This window comes from Gopherus flavomarginatus, chromosome 5 (genome assembly GCF_025201925.1).
Source record: "Gopherus flavomarginatus isolate rGopFla2 chromosome 5, rGopFla2.mat.asm, whole genome shotgun sequence".
Classification (NCBI taxonomy): Eukaryota; Metazoa; Chordata; order Testudines; family Testudinidae; genus Gopherus; species Gopherus flavomarginatus.
In genome coordinates this window covers 8,500,025-8,521,482 of record NC_066621.1, presented here as the reverse complement: position 1 = coordinate 8,521,482, position 21,458 = coordinate 8,500,025, and the positions used below count along the sequence as shown (strand labels likewise).

Genomic DNA, 21,458 nt, shown 5'->3' with positions numbered 1-21,458 from the left:
ACAACAGATAGATGTGTTGGTGGACAGTGCTCAGCTGAGAGCAGAGATTTTCAATGGATGTGTTTGCAAGAAGGAATACCTCATATTTCAGCAAAATCTTAAATTAACACTGCTTAGTGCTAGAGATGCAGCACCTTCTATCTAGGTGCTTGCAAGGTACCTAGTCACCACCCAAACACTTGAAGAAATCAATCTCTTTCCATCCTGCCCACCCACAGGAGACTGTCATTGGGGCTTTGGTGTGTGTGCATGCATGCGCAGAGCAATGGTGTGTTACGTGTGGAGAACTTGCCTTTCCCAAGTGTTTCCTCATCCTAGATTTTAAGGCCAGAAGGGACCGTTGTGATCACCTGACCTCCTGCAGAACCCACAACCACAGGACTTACCAGAATTAATTCTTGCTTAAAACTAACAGCTGTGGTTGAATAGAGTATACCTGAGTAGGAGTGGTTTTGCATTTAGTTCTGCATGTGACAAGGCCTGTGGTCATACCTGGGATGACAACAAACAATTCTTCTCTTTCCAAGACTTTTCTTCTACAAATAGGATGGAGCTGACTGCAAGGTATAGCAGCCAAACTATCTGGGTCAACCACCGTCATGACCAGGCAGCTATTACCCATGCTGAAGTGTTCCTGGTGTTGTATGTATGTGCACACACGTAAGACACTTTTCTACAAGTGCTCATGCAGATAGCACTCAAACATGAGAGCCTCTAAAGTCCAAGAGGAAGAACTTTCAAAGCCATGCAACCTCCTTCACTCACACTTGCCAGAATTAAGTTCTAGGTAACTGTTCCTACTGTTTAGCCACCATTTGGAGACTGCCCTCTCCAAAACAAGCATTGGGCAAGCCAAGAATGCACCTTCTGGTACTATCCAATCTAGTTCCATTTTAAAATGAGTAAATACACAAACCATGATGGAGAGAGGTGTGGCGACAGCAAAGCCAAAAGGAGAGAGAGAGAGAAACAAGGACCATTAGACAAAGAAATCATGCAAGGAATGCGCTTTACACTTTGTCCTGTTCTAGCTCATGCTCCAAATACTGCTCTCTTCTTTATTTGATAGTCTTCCCCAACAATGGAATTTACTTTTATTTGTACAAAACTTCTGTTCTAAGTATTTACTGTTTCCCACTATCGTGAAAATGACTTATCAAAATACATGTGTGCCCTCTAAAGGTCTAGTTCAGATGTGCAAAAAAAGAAACAAATTGAAAAATTCTTCAGTTTTCTAATTTAATAGAAATAAACAAAACAAAGTGGTTTTCAAACAATGCTTTAAACTGATCTAGTACAACTTCTACACCACATTCCAGAGCATTTAACAAGAAATATTTACAGGCAGCTAGTGTATTAAATAACCATGAAAGAAAAAAGTTGCCTTTATTACACACCAGCAAAAAACACAGGAACAGAACAATCAGAAACTGTAACTGTTAAAGTTAAATATGATTATTCAGATAATACAATACCACAGAAACAGCACTTTTTGAAGAATCATACTGAAGGATGAGCAAAGTTAACTATGTGCAAAAAGAATACCAGTTTAATTGCTGGAAACAAGAAATTATTGAGATTGCTGTGAATTTAACCCTTCCATGAGTATGCTTACATATAAAATTAAAACAGGCTTGCAATTGCACAAATCTTTATAGGCTATATACATATTTCAGGATGTTTTGAACTTAAGAAAATTTTCACATTTGCAGACTATTACCAGACATGCATTTTATTTTTTTATTCCTTTAAATTTAGGTCACACTCTAGAGTGAATGCTATAATAAGCAGACTTACAAAATTCTTTTAGTACCTTTCCTTGTATAAATTCAGTTATTTTTAAAGAAGGCAGCCTTCAGTTGTAAAGATCATTCAATAGAAAAGGGCAAAACTGCATTTCATACATTTAATAGTTCAGTTACAATAAAGATATCCAAATTAACTGCAATTTTTGAAAACTATTTTGATTCAGATACATTAAAAAGCATATAAAGGAGGACCCGAGTAGGCAAACAAGGAATTAAGATGGAAGTGTTACTGTACATGCATTTTGACCAAGTAAAAGAAATTGCCATATCTGAAGTTACAACATATACGTTTAGTCTGAAATATGTCTCTGTAAACTGTGGCATATACATTTTTTAAAAAAGTACCTTCATTATTTACTCAAACACCTACTTTTTAAAAAAATATGTAACTTTCCCCAATTTTTAAAATAAAATGCCACACTATATTGTCAATAACTCCTGCACACTCTGTTTTAAAAGCTAGACTTGGTGATATGAATACAAACTTTCCTATAAAACCACTAGCCAAAGGAAAGGATTCCTGTCATGCTAATAGGCAACAGACAAAGCAGTTTTATTGCTTTTTCCCAGGAAGAGAATAAGAAAACAAGAAAAATAGCCTACATCCAGTACATCATACACACAACTTTAAAACACTGTTGCCATTACCTAAGCTTAAATAGGATCAGCTAATAAACTAGGTTATACAACAGAATGGTAAGTTTGGGTTAATTTTAAAGATCTCAGTTCTGGTAGCTTGCAGAAATGTTTATAAAACATTTCACTGATCCAGTGTTGAGTATGTTGACATAACATCAGTGCCATACCACATAATATTAATGGTGACATTTCACAAGAAACAAGCTATCTACACTTAACAGAGCATTTCTACTTTTAAAAGTTAGAGGAACACCCTTTTTGGACAGTAACTCAGCCTTAACATTACATGGTAGGCGATTTAATTCCAGGGCACAGTCAAGTAAGAGACCTGAACCTATGTAGCTGGTTAAATTAACACTAATCACTAGTAATTACATGGCAGGATACCTGCTGAGGTAATTGAGAAGTCCACAATTAGCACACTGTACACACTTTTCACACCTGTTTCAAAAGCAAGTTACCTTTTACTTCTTTGGATTAACTTAAACCTCAGAACCATTTACAACAAAAAGTGAGATGCAAATGATCTTTTCACAGGAGCATTTAAAGATCAGAGCATATAGTTACATCACATGTCAAAATATCCTCTTGCTATCACATCAGAACATTGCAACTGTGCAGATAAACTATGATGCATGCACAGCGCACCCCAATATCTGCTTCAAGGCTTATCCTTAATGTAAGGCCATGTTCTAAATTCCAATGTAGCTCACTTTTATTTGCATCTATTGCACACACATCCTTCAGTACCCATCAACTGCCAAACAAGCTGCTCCGAACATTCCAGATGTTAATACAAAATTAATCAATTTGCTATTAAGTAAAGTATATGCAACCCGGCACAAATACATTTTGGCTGAGTGAACTCTGAACAGTTGTAGGATAAATTTATTATCACAGTCTAAGGGAATAAGAAGCAGGTTAATGCAGCTTATATATCCGTCAGCATCCTTTATGAATGGAACCTAGCTAATTACAAAAAGTTACTCTGACTTAGAATATTTGGAGTACCAAAAGGGAAAGAAAAAATGAAAAATATTTACTTGATTGAATTGTTCTTCATTCTCATTTACTTGATTAGACTGTTCTCATTAATTTGTTGTACACAAGTTAAGAAAGCTTAAGATTTCTTGCCAACAGTTCAAAATTTCATATAATCAAAAGCAATAATCTTTATGGTCATCTGCAGAGATGAAAGGAAAAACCAACTTTTTAAAGTTTACTGGATAACGTGCAAGAATAAAACTTGAAACTGTGACCAGGATCAAAGCACAATGTCACTAACTATGGTTTGTAGATGGAACTAATGGAATACAGGCTATTTTAAAGTTTAACAAAATTCCTTATAGTGAATATACCTGTTCATATAGAGAACAAATCTAAAGTGTCTGAGAGGTTATTTCAAAATGTTAAGACATCTGCAGAATGTAGTGTTTAAATGCCATAAAAACTAGCAACACAAACTGAAGACAATCCACAAAATCTCATTTCCCACTGTTAATTTAATAGTGAATATTCCTTTTCAAATTAACAAGTTTTTCTGAGATAAACCAGAAACTGCACAATGAGCAGGTGATGAGTGTAGTCATTAAGTGATCTAATCTTACCCAGAAGGTTAGAATTTCCTACGCACACTTCCCATCCTTCTCTTCTGACACTCAAAGATTTAACAAAATGTCACTACATGAATGTACATATGTACATTTTTAAAGAAATCGGGTAACTACTTTTTGTATTCAAATATAAATGGTTTATAATTACTCCATTTAATGGGGCAAAATCCTTTGAGAAAATGTTACCATTTGAACAAAATAAAACAAAAGGATCCAACAATTTTGTTCAAGTGTAATATCTAAGGTAACCTAAGGAAGTAAGACAAAGCTATAAATGCCTTCAGAGCCCTTCTAATATTTTAGAAAGGATTTAGTCACATGTGAATTTATTTTTTTTTCTATGTAGATAGAAAATTAATCCTAAGTGTTTTGCATAAAGAATTTTTTAGACCATCATTTATTTTGATTCAATACATTTTTTGCTAAAAATATTTACCTCTACTTTATGGTTAAGTTAAATCTTTCTTTACATGCAACGTTTGTCATATGAATCGCTCATGCCAAAAATAATTCATTTGCCACAGATCTGCTGTATTCAAGCAAAATTTCATGGCAATTTACATTCTGGTCACCATGATCTGGTCTGCGGTCACACACAGGACTGTCATCTTATTCTAACAAAAGATGCATCTGTACAAAGGCTAAAAAATTACATTTCTTAGTGCCAATCCTTGCAGATCAGGCCAGTAGAGGAAGTTTAACCAGTTCATTGTGCTGTTATGTCTACCCACAAATGCTGCAATCAAGGCAGTTTTCAATGGGAAGGTGTAAGTAGAGGTGCCTACTTTATACAGAGTTTGGATAGGGACTGATCTATTTTCAGAATTCAACCAGAAATCACTCAAAATTTCAAACCCTGGTCCGTGCAAGTGCTCCATTTTGTGGCTGGATAAGTAACCCAATTCCAACAGGTTTATTCTAATCTTTCTAGGTATTTCATAAGCTGCTTCTGAAGAAAGTTCTGAGTGGCTCTCTAATAAAATTAGATAGAACCTTAATATGAATGCAATGTTAGAAAGACAGCATATATTACAAATCTGTTCTTGATAGGAACATTAGTAAGAATACATATAAGCTTAAAAACAACCCAGCAAATGTTGCTGAGCTGTGAAAAATTTCAATCCACTATTTACAAATAAGACAAAGTGAACACAGAAAATTTTACACATTTGGTAGTCAGGTTATTGTTTGCCAATAGTGGTCTATCGGAAACTGATATTAAGGAAGACTGGAAAATCACCAGTTATCTTCTCAGTCTAAATGTACAAGTATAGAAAATTATATAACTAATATTGGTGCTATCTGCCTCTGCAGAGGGATTTGGAAGAGAATAAAATCCTAAGAATTCCAACAAGAAATGCATTTAAGTGTTCTGTGTATAGGACTCCATTAATAAATATGCATGAACCATACTGAAAAGCATTCTTTGCAACCAGGCCTATTCCTGCATGTATTAAGAACTCACACTCCTGCACTTGCCAATTTAGAACAGTTTAATGATCATTTGTAATGTTTCTATACATAAAACGTTGTAAAGAAAGCAGAATCTAGATATTTGAATTAACACAGAAGATCAGTTACTCACAACATCACTTAAATGAGAAGATGATAAAAGCAATGATGCAATTCACACTTAAGTTCACACAAGAGGGGATGTTTTAGCGAAGTTTCTTACAGTTTAGACGACAGTCCATTGTGAAAGTGATATACAGTTGCTGTATTGGTCCAGTCTTGCAGAAGAGTTCACTAGGCAGTATGACAGTCCACTTATCTGTACAAGGAGCATCCTATATCAACTCTGCATCTTTATCAACATTCACCCACGTCTAACTGTGAGAGCATGCCGAGAGTGTCCTCGGGAAAAGAAAAGGGAATTCCAAATAATCCAACCCCACAAAAAATTACAACCAAACTTTTCCCCCTTTGACAAGAATGTTTCTGTACACATTTTTTGTAATCTAATACTGTCTAAAAGCTATCAGCTTCTTCAAAATGACCACTGAAGGCATGATGATATTCCAGGAACACTTAAATAACAGTTTTTACAATAGGTTTAGGTCCATATTATCAGATTACTTTATATGCACTGGTCTTTCATCTGATTTTAGACGTTTCCTACGTGGCTGTATAAAATCTTCATCGGAGTCCTCAGTTATTTCACCATCATCCTCTTCCTGCTCAAATTCAGGCAAAGGTTGGAAGGTCCTGTCTGGGTAGATCTCTGTAAGTTTATCTTCAAAGTACAATGCAACTGCCTTCCCTGCCTGTGCTACTTCTGAATCAGCCTGCAAATAAAAAGAAAAAAGGAATATTCACCTGTTGGTAATGCACATCCCTTCACCAAGTGTGCGTGGTCTGAAACGCTTACCTTCAAATTAATCTCTTGTGTTTCTGCATAAACTTGAACAACTTTCATCATCTAAAAAGGATACCAGAGTCAAAAAAAATGAAATTATAATCCTTTCTAAAGTTATGAGATTGCATAGGGTTGGATGACTAAAGTTAGCCATAACAGGAAAAACAGATTGTTATGACCAGATAAGTATAGTTCTAAAATTCAATGTTGTATAGGTCACCCTCTTTATAAGGCTGGTTCAAAATCTATGGTTCATGAACCTTTGGCAAGATATGAAACTATCGTATAAGCAGCTGCTCCCGGTCATGTTAAAACACATTATAATAAACGCTCATGACTATGTTCCTTTATTATCAAACTCAGTTGCCCAGAATGTTATCATGGAAAGTAAGTGCTCTATGTTTCAATCATAACAGAAGAGCTCCTGTATAAATCTTGTCTATAAAAGAAATGATAGTGTGTTCTTGCAGGATCCATTTCCACTTTGATTACCTTCATGTGTCAAGTTATAAAAATGCAGGAACTGTATCTGAACCTGTGTCATGAGTAAGGATCTGACTTATGTCATGGTGGTCATCACTGTTATGGGACTGTAGATTTTGACATTTATACAGACCCTGTTGCCACACATTAACAGTTCATTAGTTCACTGTGATCTTGTCCTCTTTGAAGGAGACTAGATTAAAGCCAGCTAATGAACTTTTCATGTGGACCCAGTTGCCCTGCATTAAAAGTTGGTTAGTTTGCTTTGATCTAGTTCTGTTTCAAAGAGGACTAGATCAGTGTGAACTAAAACTGTTAATGCATGGGAGGAGGGTCCACAAGGTGGCCACGATCATAGCATGAAATTCTCTCTCTCTCTCTTTTTTTAACCTGTGACCGTGCTGTGAATTATGCATAATTTTACTGTGACAAAATTGTGTCCAGTCATGAGTGGTCGGACCACCTCAGTTTCCAGAGTAAGAGTCAGTACTTGAGACTCCAAACAGCTACGTCTGAAGAGTCCTTTTAAAGAACCACTGTTCCCTGGAGCCGCCTGCTACTCTTGCCATAGTTACACTATATTAAAGAGCAGCAGAAGTGGTTTCCTCCAGAGCGGAGGCCTCATTCACTCCCTAGATCAAACAGCTTTGAAAGATGCACTTTTTCCATATTCCTCCATTAACCTCCACTTGACAGATGGTTATAAAGAGGTCAAGTCCCATGCACTTGTGTCTAAGTCTATTGTGCCTCATTCTAAAACTTGTTTTTAATGGTTATTTTCATTATTCCAATATTTTACGTGAGGCTCAGTCAGTTTTAAACATAGGTTTGTTCGCTCCAAAGGGCGCCTCTCTGTGCAGAGGACAGAAATGCTGTTTAAACATCAGAAAACTAAAGTTACACACTGAGAACTATCAAGGTCATTTCACCATCACTAGGGCCCATGCAAGATCACTCCATACAGTACATTCTGCAGGCCTTCATGTGATCTTGCTTTAAGTGTCCCAGAGATGGTCATTCCCCCCCACTTCTCTCCAGGACTATTCCATATTCCAGGGACTCAGCATCAAGGACTTTTCTGTGACATTCAGATTAAGTTTTCCTTTTCTTTGTTCCACTTTATTACTGCTATACTCTACACCACCTTAAGTGGTACCTCCACACTAGGGATCACACTCTTCAGCTCTTCATGTGAGCAAGTTCTTCAGTAACTGGTGAGCAAACTTCCCACAGCTGCTAGCGCATCTATCCACATTCCCCAGAAAAGTTTTACATCCCTGTGTGGGCTACCAATTTAATGTCTGCTTCTGTGCCACACTAGACACCTATGAGCCAGAAGAGAGAACTGCCAGATCTTTTGGGGACTAACAGAAAGACTTTTGGGGCTCTGCTTACAGTTATGAAAGCCCGACTCTGGAAGCTCAGAAAGAGACAACCAGTAGGGGTTCTCTCTAGATACACTTTTTTCCTTATCAGTACAAATTTATGGCATAATATTGATAAGCAATAATAGTATATTCCATTTTGACATAATTTGGAATATTTTGGGGGACCACCCAATTTATGCCACACCACAGTTCTCAGCAACAGCCACAATCCAGTCAAGATGGGCCAGCCAGAAGGCCTTATCAAATAACTGCTCCCCCACATCATGAATTTAATCCATAAGTACAGCTATTCCACAGTTCATGATTTCCCACAAACACATGTAAAAGTTTTCCTTCAGTGCACTTTATAGCCTATTCTAACAAAAACCAAAGGCAAGATCTGTCATCAATTGGTTTATATTTACTTATAAAAGGCCTGACTCTGCATCTGCTCCACACATGGAACTCCCACAGACTGCAAGTTGCAGTTTTGTGCGAGGCAGCTGTGGAATCAGGCCTAAATAAATCTCAATGCAAAAAATTTTGGAGTTTGGAAGTTAACATACTTCATTAAACCTTTCACAGTTCTTGAAGATCAGCCGGACATCTGCCACAAAATCGTCAGGAGTTTGGTAGTGCTGGGAATGTTTCTTTTGCAGCTTCTTTTTTACTGTAGATAAATCCATTGGTTTCTTTATAATTTTATAGTAGTTTGGTATCTGTGAAGAAAGTGTACATCTAATCACAAATCACCAAAAAAAGATAGATATGCAATTTTTATACTTCACAAAAGGAACAGAATTAAATCTACTTATCAGAGTATCAAAAATGTGCACATGAGGGAACAATCAGAAGCAACTACCTCAGTTTATGGGGGAGGAAAGAGGGCAATCCAAGGTTTTATTAACACAACATATTTTGTTATCTTTTAGTGCTAATTAGTAGTATTTGGGAAAGAAACCTGTGTATAAAGATTATATTAGACCATCACTGTCTTTTCTAGAATAATTAAAATCACTTGTTTTACATCTTAAAATACAAGACTGTCAAGCAGATCAGATTTTTGGTTTAATTCAAATGGTTGACAGTTTCTTTTAAAGCCTCTTGATAAGCATAATGGTAAAATATTTTGCATTTTATAAGATATCCCTAATCCTCTCCAGTCCATTCAGTTATTGCTATTGGAAAGGATTTTTTTTTTTTTTAAGTAAGAAGTTTAATGGTTCAGAAGTACCATGCTAGGTAAGATCAGTGAAATTTTCAGACTGGTTTTACTTCACACTGGTTTTTAGGGTCAGAATGACAAATATGGCAAGAACAAGCAACTCATTCCAAAAAACAAAATTTGTCACGATGGTGGCCTTTCGGTGACACTGATGACATTTTATTTTTTTCATAGTTTCATGCAGCAGGACACTCACCGAGGCTGGGACTGGCTCTTGGAATTCAATGCTCAGCTCATGGCAATATAGGTAAAGCAGGAGACGTTCACATTTCTTGCAAAGGAACAAAAAACTTCAAGTGAATATCCCTTTTTAATCCTCAGTCTAAAAGTTGGTACTTAACTAATGTAAATAGGTTCAGATTACATAGTCTCACTAGTAGGAAATTAAGTCCTTCAAGCCTAGACGCCTTTTCATTCATTGTAAGAGTGTAAAAGGTAACATTTATAGAGTGCATATTGGAGGAGAAGGAAAGAGTGCCTTTACTTTGGCTAGCACAATATACTTAATATAAAAGCTCTTAACTCCATTTCTGGCTTTCCTTTCCCCAAAAGAAAGCTGGGGTTAATAAAACAAAAGTTGCAGAACAAGCCAATACATTAAATAACCAAATCAGAACAAAGCAACCAGAAGATGTTCAGCGACACTGTTACTATTCATATTGTTAAATGCAACTGGACGACACTCAGGTCTGATGTATTTTTTCATAAATCCAGAATTAAACAATCTGAAATTCCATTCAAATAATTGTTTTCAATATTTTCCCTCAAACATTTCCTTATTTCAATTTGTTGGTAAGTTCCTCTTAAGAATTTATTCACGGTGAAGAAGTTCTAAGACTGTTCTGACTGCTGATTCAACACACCTTATAGATTCTCCATATATAAAGCTAGAAATCATTCTGACACACTCAAGACATTTTGCCATACATATGCTCTTAGAAATACCTATCAGCACCTCTCCCTGTGAATTTAAGGCATCAAATTTACATAGCGTTATGTAGGTAGCTTAAAATATCCATGTTAAATCCACAAAAGAGCTTCCAATTAAAAACTTGTAGGAAATAAAGTTAACTTTTAAATGTGAATTAAAATTTCTGTGAGCACGCAGCTAATAAAATATATTTAACCTACTGGGCAAGTACAGCTATAATACAAGGATGACCAATAACGATCAGTTAAGTCAAAGATGAGTTTTTAGATGCAGATACCTACAGTATTTGACACATACCCTTTGGTCCACAGGACTTAAGCCTTGTGCTGTTTTCCCCTTCTTACTATGTTGCAAATTGTCACAATCATATTCTACTTCAGGTTTGCTTAGATCTCTGCAGAACGTACATATCCACTCCCCACTAAATAGGAAGAGACACAATTAGTCCAGGAATCCACCAGAGATTACGTCTACTACGCAACTACTATGATGTTTCTATAGCGTCTATGCCTTTCAAAAGTAAAGCTCTACCTCATTAAAGACTCCTCTAATGTGTAGAATTTATCACGGTGTAAGCGTTAATCATGAACGCACTAAACACTCTGTGCACCACTTTAAAAATCACTGGAAAATACTGACTGACAGAATCAGCAAAGAATAACTATAAAGCAAAATAAATTCTAAGAGTGAAGGCAATATACACGGCAGGGAAGGTTTTATGCTGTTCCTGGGCATTGAGGTTCCAGATCCTGAGTTTCACTGTGTGAGTAAGCCCACAAAGCTCTTTTTGGGCACCACTAACATTATTTTAATTTCTGATACCTTGGAAAGCTGAGAAGTGTTGGTACATGACAAGTGAGGTGAAACACTTTGGGGCACTTTTCACAACATAACAGATCGCCTCCATTTTGGCATACAGCACACCAGTCTTCATTTGGATCATCCTCTTTGTTGTTGCCTTCTCCTCCAACTCTAGCTGACCGATGCATTAGACTTCGCACTGGCGATTTCCCATTTACAAGACTATGTCCAGACTGTTTGCAACTTTCACTTAAATCTGTTGGTTCAGTTTTTACATGATTTTCAAGACTTCCCAATGCTTCCAACTCGCTTTCCAGATGCAAATTAGTGGAGAGAGGTGGTGTCAAGCTGCTCTCAGGGCTGCTAAGCTGAAATAAAATTACTGCATGAAAATCTGCAAAGAGATCAGTTTTACAAATTCATCTTTCCTCATATGCTGGGAATCAGAGACCATCTGCTGCTTACTAGCACTCCAAATTAAAATGCTTCCCAAACAAACAAACATTGACAATTCCTTATCAGATATTTGAGTTACATACTGCATGGAGAACAAGTATACCTTATTTTCTGTGCTAAATTGCATAGGACTTTAATAGAGTTACAAACATTCAACAGATTGATCTTGAGAGAACATGCCAGTGAATTATCAGAAGCTTTACCACCTAGAGATTAAAAACAGTGAACATACTAAACCCTTGATGGTAGTTTTACTGAGATCCCAAAGACGGCACCAGCTGGGAGACTAGCCTGCCTCTGGCTCAACACATCAGATGTTCAGCACGTACACCAAAGGACAGAATCAAGTCCTAAATAAGGTGCCAATTTGAGATTAAGCTCCGATTTGTTTCTACTGTACAGCTTTCACTGCTGTATTACCCAACCGCAATATACGTAACACTTGGTGGGATAGGACGGACGCCTTTCACAAATGACAGGTCAAATCCAGTCCAGCTCAGTAGTGAACAAAACGGCTACGATCTGATGTCTGTATGGGGGCATGTATCAAACAAGTGGGGATCCTAGTCTTTTTGCCAGTAGACTGATGTCCATGTCACTAAACCCTTCAACGCAGCTGGCAGCATTAGCTGCCGTTGCAGCAGAGGTATCAAGGAAACTGAAATGCCCTCTCATCTCTCGAACCGGCCCATACAGAACAGAGTTCAGGGACATTACTAGGAGCTGCTATCTTGCCCTTCTGTCTCCAGGGCTCTTAGGCACCATTTATGGATTTCCAGATTCTTAAAGATGCTGTTGGGGACAGGGTAACATGCAATCACAAAGCAACTTTACCATGCAAGCACTCCTCCTGCCATCCTCTGTTTTCTCTTGCTTCACTGCTCCTGAGAAACTGCATATCTCTTCCTCTGTCCCTGGCTCTTGCTTGACTTTCACATGGTCAGACTTGAAGTTAATGCCAGTCTTCTCAGCAGTTCTGCCTGATGAACCACAGCTAGAAAGACACAAGAATACATGGAAAGCTTAGTTGCAATTGTAACTGACAAAACAGTTGTAAGGGATGATCTAGATTTACTTGGTCCTGCCTCTTCATCGCAGGATGGACTTGACCTCTCAAGGTGCCTTCCAGTCCTACATTTCCATGTTTAAAACAATTTAGCCATTTCAAAGCCAAAGCTATTACTGTGAATTTTCTCACGCCGCCTACATTTTACAAAATATAAGGACAGACATCTGGCAACATCATTTTTCAGTAATTATTTTCCTATATGCATTCACTCTTCAGTTAAGAGGTCATAGTTATAACTGTAGCTAATAGTGACTTGCTGTTGATTTTAGTTTAAATTTTAACATGTTCTTTACGTTTGATTTTTCAGCCACACATTGTTAATTAAGAATGTACTCACCTGCCTCTGCTGCCTGTGCTGGAGGTGCTGGGTGGCCTCACTGGGGTGTGGGAATTGGATAACCCTGAAAAAGTATAACACTTTTCATAAACATCTACAGGAGGTTACATGCAACTAGTATTCTACAACATAAATGAAAGTGATGCTAAATGGAATAAGCCAGTGATTCATGCATGTCAGTGATCCTTTAATCCACTGGCTCTCAACTTTTCCAGACTAGTGTACCCCTTTCAGCAGTCTGATTTGTCTTGTGTACCCCAAGCTTCACCTCACCTAAAAAACTACTTGCTTACAAAAATCAAACATTTAAAAAACAAAAAGTGTCACAGCACACTACTACTGAAAAATCGCTTACTCTCATTTTTACCATGTAATTATAAAATAGATCAATTGGAATGTAAACATTGTATTTACATTTCAGTGTATAGTATATAAAGCAGTATAAAGAAGTCATTGTCTATGAAATTTTATGAAATTGTATCAACTTCCCTAGTGCATTTTATGTAGCCTGTTGTAAAACCACAGTAACTCCTCACTTAATGTTGTAGTTATGTTCTTGAAATGATGTTAAATGAATCCAATTTCTCCATTAGAATTAATGTAAATAGGAGGGTTAGTTCCAGGGAAATGTTTTTTGCCAGACAAAAGATGTTATATACATATGCAATAAAAGTTTTAAATAATTTAAAACAAGCAATTTAATACTGTACTCAGCAATGATGATTGTGAAGTTTGGTTGCTGTGGTGCAGTCAGATGGTGAAAGAGGGTGCATCGTCTGGCTACTCCTCTTGCTGTTCTTTCCAGAGTGCTGGGGGGGGGGGAGAGGGGAGGTGCTCAACCCCTGGCTCTGCCCCAGGTCTGTCTCCACTCCACCCCTTCCCGCAAGCCCCTTCCCACACAGCACGCTGCATCCTCGCTCTCTCCTCCACCCCATCCAGCTTCCTGAACACCATGAGAGAGCTGATTGGTGCAGGGAGGGAAGGGGAAGTTGCTGATCTGCAGGGCCGCTGGTGGACAGGAGGTGCTGGGGGTGTGTGGGGAATGGAGCTGATGGGGGGCTGCCGGCACACGCTGGTTCCAAGGCCCCATGGCCAAACAACATTATAAGCAAACACTGCGCAACTTTAAATGAGTATGTTCTCTAATAGATCAGCGACGTAACAACGAAACAACATTAACTGGGATGATGTTAAGTGAGGAGTTACTTTAGATAGATATCTAGATGAGCTGATGTACCTCCTGGAAGACCTCTGTGTACTCCCAGGGGTACATGTATCCCTGGTTGAGAACCACTGCTAGTTTAGTCATTGGCTCAAACACAGAAATGTAGATCTGATAAACTAACGCAAACATGCCAGATTCTGTATCAATTGCCTTTTCATTTAGAATCCCAGTGACTACTTAATTTAGTGCAAATATAAAAGCCATATTCTTGATCTAAATGCCTCTTATTTTTATCTATGAATTATCCTGATCTGATCATCGCCACCAATGTCTGTTGCAAATATATGTAAGTCTCTGAACAAAAGTTGTCACTTGTGTTTTAAGTTTCTAGTCTTATTTTCAACCCACGTTTCAGGACAAATTTTCTACTCATCTGTTTTAACACAGCTGGATTGTTGGCTATTGCAAATAAAGTCAGCAGAAAGGCAGACCCACGGCATGCGTTTTGCATGTAAGCTTAGAGAAAATTCATTTATACTGTAAGCATACACTAACTCACAATTCAGACCAAGTAAACTTGGAGGACTGCAGGGAAAGACCTAAATGATGAAAAGACCTGTAAGGAATTGCTGAAACCAGTTTTTCTTGTGTCCTGGATTTCTGAAATGGCCATTTGCATTATGGAATGTTAGGTGATTTCGGTAATGTAATTTGTTCAGATGCAGAACAAAAGCTTCGTTCACAATTATATGTACGTCTAAAAGAATTGCACAAATAGCAAACTCCTTACATAACTCTGGATCTCTCCCTAAGTGGGGTATGTAATGAAATTCAGTAAGTTCCCTTCACAAAACCTGGAATGGACTTGGAGCTTCGCAAGTCATAGAATCATAGACTATCAGGACTGGAAGTGACCTCAGGAGGCCATCTAGTCCAACCCCCTGCTCAAAGCAGGATCAATCCCCAACTAAATCATCCCAGCCATGGCTTTGTCAAGCCTGATCTTAAAAACCTCTAAGGAAAGAGATTCCACCACCTCCCTAGGTAACCCATTCCAGTGTTTCACCACCCTCCTAGTGAAATAGTTTTTCCTAATATCCAACCTAAACCTCTCCCACTGCAACTTCATAGAATCATAGATTATTAGGGTTGGAAGGGACCTCAGAAGATCATCTAGTCCAACCCCCTGCTCAAAGCAGGACCAATCCCCAAATGGCCCCCTCAAGGGCTGAACTCACAACCCTGGGTTTAGCAGGCCAATGCTCAATACTCCTTGTTCTATCATCTGCTACCACTGAGAACAGTCTAGATCCATCCTCTTGGGAACCCCCTTTCAGGTAGCGGAAAGCAGCTATCAAATCCCACCTCATTCTTCATTTCTGCAGACTAAACAATCCCAGTTCCCTCAGCCTCGCCTCATAAGTCATGTGTTCCAGTCCCTTAATTTTTGTTGCCCTCCGCTGGACTCTTTCCAATTTTTCCACATCCTTCTCGTAGTTTGGGGCCCAGTACTCCAGATGGGGCCTCATCAATGCTGAATAGAGGGGAATGATGACATCCCTCGATCTGCTGGCCATGCTCCTACTTATACAGCCCAAAATGCCGTTAGCCTTCTTGGCAACAAGGGCACACTGTTGACTCATAGCTAGCTTCTCATCCACTGTAACCTCTAGGTCATTTTTTGCAGAACTGTTGCCTAGCCATTCAGTCCCTAGTCTGCAGCAGTGCATGGGATTCTTCTGTCCAAGTCAAATCATTCGAACTGAACTGTGGACTCAGATCTAAGTCTGCAAGATGATATGGTTACAAAAAAGGTCCAATGGACTTTTGAGGAACACTGAGAAGTATTACGTCACAGCACAGAAAAATGCTGGTCCCTCTCTGGGCCACTGGAATGCTGTGTTTCCTTCTGGACACTTCCTTCCCATAAAAACTTCATTTGGGGAAAAAAGAGTAGGGTGCTAGAGGGTTTGATTTACGAGGAAAGGCAAGTGTTTCTCAAATGTGGCCATCGGGGCTTTTCTTGCAGCCGCAGCCACAGCCTCCTGGATGGTGATGGGGGGAAAAAGTATTTTAGCAAAAATTGTCAGAGCAGCCACCAGCAACAGTTGGTGGACAAACTCTGAGGCCACCAAAAAAATTGTTGAGAGAACCTCTGGGTGAACATACCAAGAAAGGACCTTGCACATTGAGAAAATTGCTTGCAAATGATTGTAAGTGTAAAATATCAAATACCTACCACCCTCATTCCAATTTACCTGATGATCCTGGAGACAGGGCTGAGGGTCCTGGGGAAGGATTCATGGTGCTTGTAGGCTGAGGGGGTAGGTGACTGCCTGAGATGTATCTACTTAGTAGGTTATCTAAATTACTTGAACCAGCATCTTCCAGCTGAAAACAAATCAAACAAAAACAAACTTCAGCTGGGGAAGTCAAATGAGATTAAACCATTACCATTTTTTCATCTATTTGCACATGTAAATATACATGCACATTAGGTTACCTGACAACTGTTTTAGCAAATTTAAATTTGGGAATGTTTTCTACCAGTGTAACTCATCAGTACTTATGAGGAAACACTTACACAATTACTACCACTTAATAAAGATAAGCAATATTGATTCACCATATGTTCTGAATGCTCATCTTCTGAGGATTACAACCTCCATTCAGAGAACATTTCTGTACTTGCAAGTTAATTTCTTACACCTGTTAACGCTGAACTGTGGACAAAACCTAATAAAAAACTGTACCAGAATTTGTGATGTTCTGATATGCTTTTATTTTAGTCTTAATAGTCAAGACTCACGAGCAAGCATATTAGGGGGCTTGGTATTTAAGTTCACCTTTCAATTATTCAATGTCTTCACTGTATAAGAAAGAAACTCTAATTTCACCAAATCAAGGCAATTTAAAATGACTAATATAATTTGTTAGACTTTTTTTTTAGATCCCTGATTAAATCAGGTTGAGACTTTGTAAAATCAATTAGAGAATTTATATTACAACTTCAGATTATAAATATATAATGATTAAATTAAAAATGCTCTTTAAAAATGCTATCCTACCAGTATTTATCTTATTTGATTTTTACAAAAACTGTTATAGGCAAAAGCAGATATTGAAAACTAAGCCGCTAATTCTATTAGGCAGGTGTGTAATTTTACTCACATGAATAGTTCAATGGACTTCAGTGGGACTACACATACTTTTGAAGTTAAGCATATGCAGAAGTGTTTCCATGTCAGGGCTAAAATTGTATCTTTATTACAAACTTAGTGGCATAAAAACTGTCACTTCAACATAAAATTGCTTCAGAATTAACAAAAAGTTTAGACTTTCAATACATTATAAAAAAGTTCACAATAACTTTGTTAGACTCAAATTTTCAAAAATAGGAGCCTAAAATTTGGCTCTTAAATCTATACTTTGGAACATAAGGATGGGATTTTCAAAATCATTTAAATGACGTAGAAATACAAATCCCACTGACTTCAGGGTGCTAGCCCTGAGGGTAAAGTATAGCCTGGTCGAATTGTTTCACATTTCTTTGACCGGGCAAGTTCAACTTGTCAAAAGATAATGGTAGTTGCACATATAACACCAGCTATCTTTTTATCAATATTGTGAGAGTTTGTGTTGTTCTCACAGTAAGGATGCTAATGAAACACTAGACTTCTCTTTTTCACCAGACACAATAATTGTGAAAACTTCAACAGAAAAAAAGACATGTAAAATTTGAATTCTTAGTAACATAAGAAAATTAGAAACAAATACAATTTAAAACTATAAAATGAAAAAAAAACTAGTAATGTAAAAAAATCTATTTTGACTGAAACATGATTTTTTTTTAATCGCCCTCAATTTCACTAAAGCCAATATTTGTAAGAGTAGTCATGAGTTAAGTTTTATACCCTATTTTTCTAGGAAGAAAGATTTGGTGGAGGTATCACAGCGAGAGGTGCACACACAGCATTTACAGAAGACTTTACATTTTCAAAACACCCAAAAGACACCCAGTTAAGCTTATGTTATGGCATATCATACCACCAGTCTCTTCTACCTTGGTGGCCATAAAATCTGCTTAAAATTGCAAGGCCATAGTCTAGTGAGCTCTTCTTTTCCAGTGGCTCAACAATAATGAGCTTCAGCACTGCCAACCAATTTAATCACCTCAAAAATGTGCTACAGCTGTCCTGGAGCCTTTGCACATTTCTCTGTTTCTTGATATACTTTTAGGTAAGTAAATTACTTGACTTGATGACCAAATAGCAAAATAGGTTCTAGTTAAGTTAGGGCTTGTCTCTATGGGAAAGTTATCCTGAAGTAAGCGAAGGTGGGAATTTAACTAATATAGTTATACCAATATAGCTTATCCCCCTGCACCGGGGTACATTAAATCCTATGTCAGCATTGGGAAAGGACTACCTGTTGAAGTCCCTTCAAGCCCTACGTTTCTCTGATTCTATAAGAGTGCCTTTTAATGTATTTTAGATCATTTTGGAAGGGGTTTAAGCTAAACTAAAAAAAGCCACTCATACTGGAATGAGAGTGACCACATGGGAAGTTATACCAGTATTAGAGCACCAGCTTCTATAGTTAAGGTTCAGCATTGCTTTCGGTTTAATAGCGGACTATTCTAAGTGCTCTGAAATCCAAGCGCTCACTGTCTTAAGCTTGCTGTGTCTCACAGAGGTGTTTGATAGTGTTAGCTGACCAAGTTTGGGGTCATTTGAGCCAGTAGATTATGAGATATAGACCCCAAAAACATAACAGCATTTTACAAAATGATCTTTTACTTTTTTTGCGCAAACAACTAGGCTTAAACTATAGCTATGATCCTCCCCCAACTGATCTTGGTTGCTCAGGATCTCTCTCAGCTGGTACTGGGGAAGCAATTCAGAAAAAGTTAATGAAGTTTGTAACTCAAACTTTCACAAACTTTGGCATGAACTGTATGTCAGTGTGCGCCAAACTGACATACCTAAAAGAGTGAAATGTATATGTGCGGCAAGATTAGGGGTCTGTTCAAGCAAGAGAGAGTTTCCAGGCAGTCTGTTGTCACAGTAATGGAATGGCTAAAGGGGACATGCTATGTTTCTGCTACAGTGTGTTCTGTAGCATCTGTGAGAGCACAGTGATGAGTATGTTTTTCTGATGTGCTGGGGCTTGGCTCAAATAGGACAGAGTTAAAATAACCTCCCAAAATGCAGTCTTAACTCAATATTTCCTTCTTTCCAGAGTTTGTTTTTAGCTACTCTGCACATTCTGGAAGGAAATGAATGCAGAACTAAGGTTGCTGGTGGTGCCTCAAGTTTCGGGCATTTAAATAACTATTAGTTTAATTATACCAGCATTAAATATACCAGTATAACTTTCCTGCGTAGACAAGCCATAAGTAATTGAAAACAGTCACATAAGACTGACATTTTCTTGTGACTCCAAGTGTGCCTTGGTGTCAATATTTTATATCAAGCATCACACATCACTCTGTAAAGCGCTGCCTAATTTAACATTAGTTTGCTGTAAGTAGATCAACGCTGGATGGTTCAACAGTTGGTATATCCAACACAAGACTGCAAATTCCAGTTCTTACGACCTAGAATGATCTCAAACAGTAACAGCCGTATCAAAAACTGAAAGTAACAATGCAAATACAAAAAACGTGAAGAAAGAAAGATTTTAATGAAGGAAAGTCAGTGATCACCTCATCTACAGCAGAATGAGCTGATCTTCTGCACTAACCTGTATGGGCGGAATATCTGGCAAGGAAGGTAGATTCTCTGGGTTTGTGACTGAAGGAATAAGTTCTATTGCTGTAACAGATGGACTTGTTGGACCACGGTTTGCATTTGCCATGGTAGCTGTCGTAGGACTAGTTGGATTGATAGTGGTGTTGTGCACTGAAACAACTGGAAAGGGCCCGGCATGCCCTGGGTTAGAATGCTGTTGGAAGAGTCAGGAAAAATAGACAACTATTGTGTTAGGACTAAAGGCAGCAAAATATTCACCTCGGGTGTAAAACTGTAGGACTTTAAACTACATGATGGTCTCTGACACCCAACTAGCTATTCTCAAGCTAGTTTAGTAATATGGAGTCACTTGTCTGTATGAAAATTACAATCTAATACAATGTAAACAACCAATCAGCAGTGAACATTGGAATGGAATGGGGAGTAACAAGAAGCCAGCCAACCACTCTGAATTGCTAGAGATACTGATGTACCATGTGGACTTCCCATTGCCTCCTGTCTAGTTCCTTACTGCTGCACATGAGGAGGGGAGAGGAGAATAAAGGGTGGGGGGCTGGAGTATTTTCTTAGACATGCAGCATTTTAATCCAGAGACTTCTTTAGTAGAGCCTGCATGTGCACAGTATTCATAGTTGTGATGTTTTAAAAGCATTAATAAAGATGTTATGTTTTTTAAAAATTCTTTCCTTCTGCTTTTCTAATTAAAGAAACTCCCACTATTACAGAAATTTTTATTCTGAATATTTATCAAAAGTCTGTATCACATTTTTTTCAGATATAGGGTCATATCCATTGTAGCTCAGGACTAACACTTAGTTTAAAAAAAGTCTTACAAAAATCATGAAAATTTTTATTCATGCAATAATCTGAGAAAGAAACTCAGCAACTGCCCAGCCACCACAAAGTGAAACCAGTCATTCTTGGTTCAGCTTCTTAGCTGACTAAAATGCAGAATGAAAACTATGAAAAGTAGTTATCAGATTTTTCACACTTGCGTAACTTTGAAATATCAGACAGCACGTGACATGAAAAAGGTTAGCCATTCACACGTGTAGTTCCCATACAGCTGAAATACATACATTCATCTCTTCACAAACACACACTTTTTTATCTATATGAGAACTGACCAATCAGTGAATTAAGTAGACTTTTAAATGAAAGTTTGGTATGCTGGAGCACAAAAAGGGTATGCATAGTACATACTTGTCTCTGAAGGTGTGGCTGCATCATGGAGTACTGCGGTCCATTATGGCGTGGTATTCCTGGTATACGAGCAGCATTCTGAGCCATTCTCATCTGGTGTGCTTGGAAAGCCCCACAGTTCAAGTTACCCCTCTGCATGGTCTGCATGCTGATCAACCTAGGAGGCTACAAGGGTTTGGTTTTATTTAAAAATTCCAGCTGTTAACAAGGAAATGAGAAGCAAATCTTCTTCCATAGAAGTAGGTGCAATTA

The 21,458-nt window shown here is 37.9% G+C and overlaps 1 protein-coding gene across 3 annotated transcripts in view; it reads right to left on the bottom strand.

Annotated features, from left to right (window-relative positions):
* Positions 1-1,222: 1,222 nt before the first annotated feature.
* Positions 1,223-21,458, bottom strand: part of TRIM33 (tripartite motif containing 33) — a 73,227-nt gene continuing 52,991 nt past the window's right edge. For 2 of the 3 annotated variants that reach the window (XM_050954271.1, XM_050954272.1), the window contains exons 10-20: positions 21,207-21,371; positions 19,996-20,196; positions 16,509-16,641; positions 13,086-13,149; positions 12,514-12,673; positions 11,245-11,591; positions 10,720-10,843; positions 9,688-9,762; positions 8,833-8,985; positions 6,429-6,479; positions 1,223-6,345 (exon numbers count right to left, since the gene is read on the bottom strand). In XM_050954271.1, the coding sequence (XP_050810228.1) occupies positions 6,133-6,345; positions 6,429-6,479; positions 8,833-8,985; positions 9,688-9,762; positions 10,720-10,843; positions 11,245-11,591; positions 12,514-12,673; positions 13,086-13,149; positions 16,509-16,641; positions 19,996-20,196; positions 21,207-21,371 (1,686 nt within the window). In that variant the 3' untranslated portion in view covers positions 1,223-6,132. The remainder of the gene's footprint in view (positions 6,346-6,428; positions 6,480-8,832; positions 8,986-9,687; positions 9,763-10,719; positions 10,844-11,244; positions 11,592-12,513; positions 12,674-13,085; positions 13,150-16,508; positions 16,642-19,995; positions 20,197-21,206; positions 21,372-21,458) is intronic. The other variant, XM_050954273.1, reaches the window with a different exon arrangement.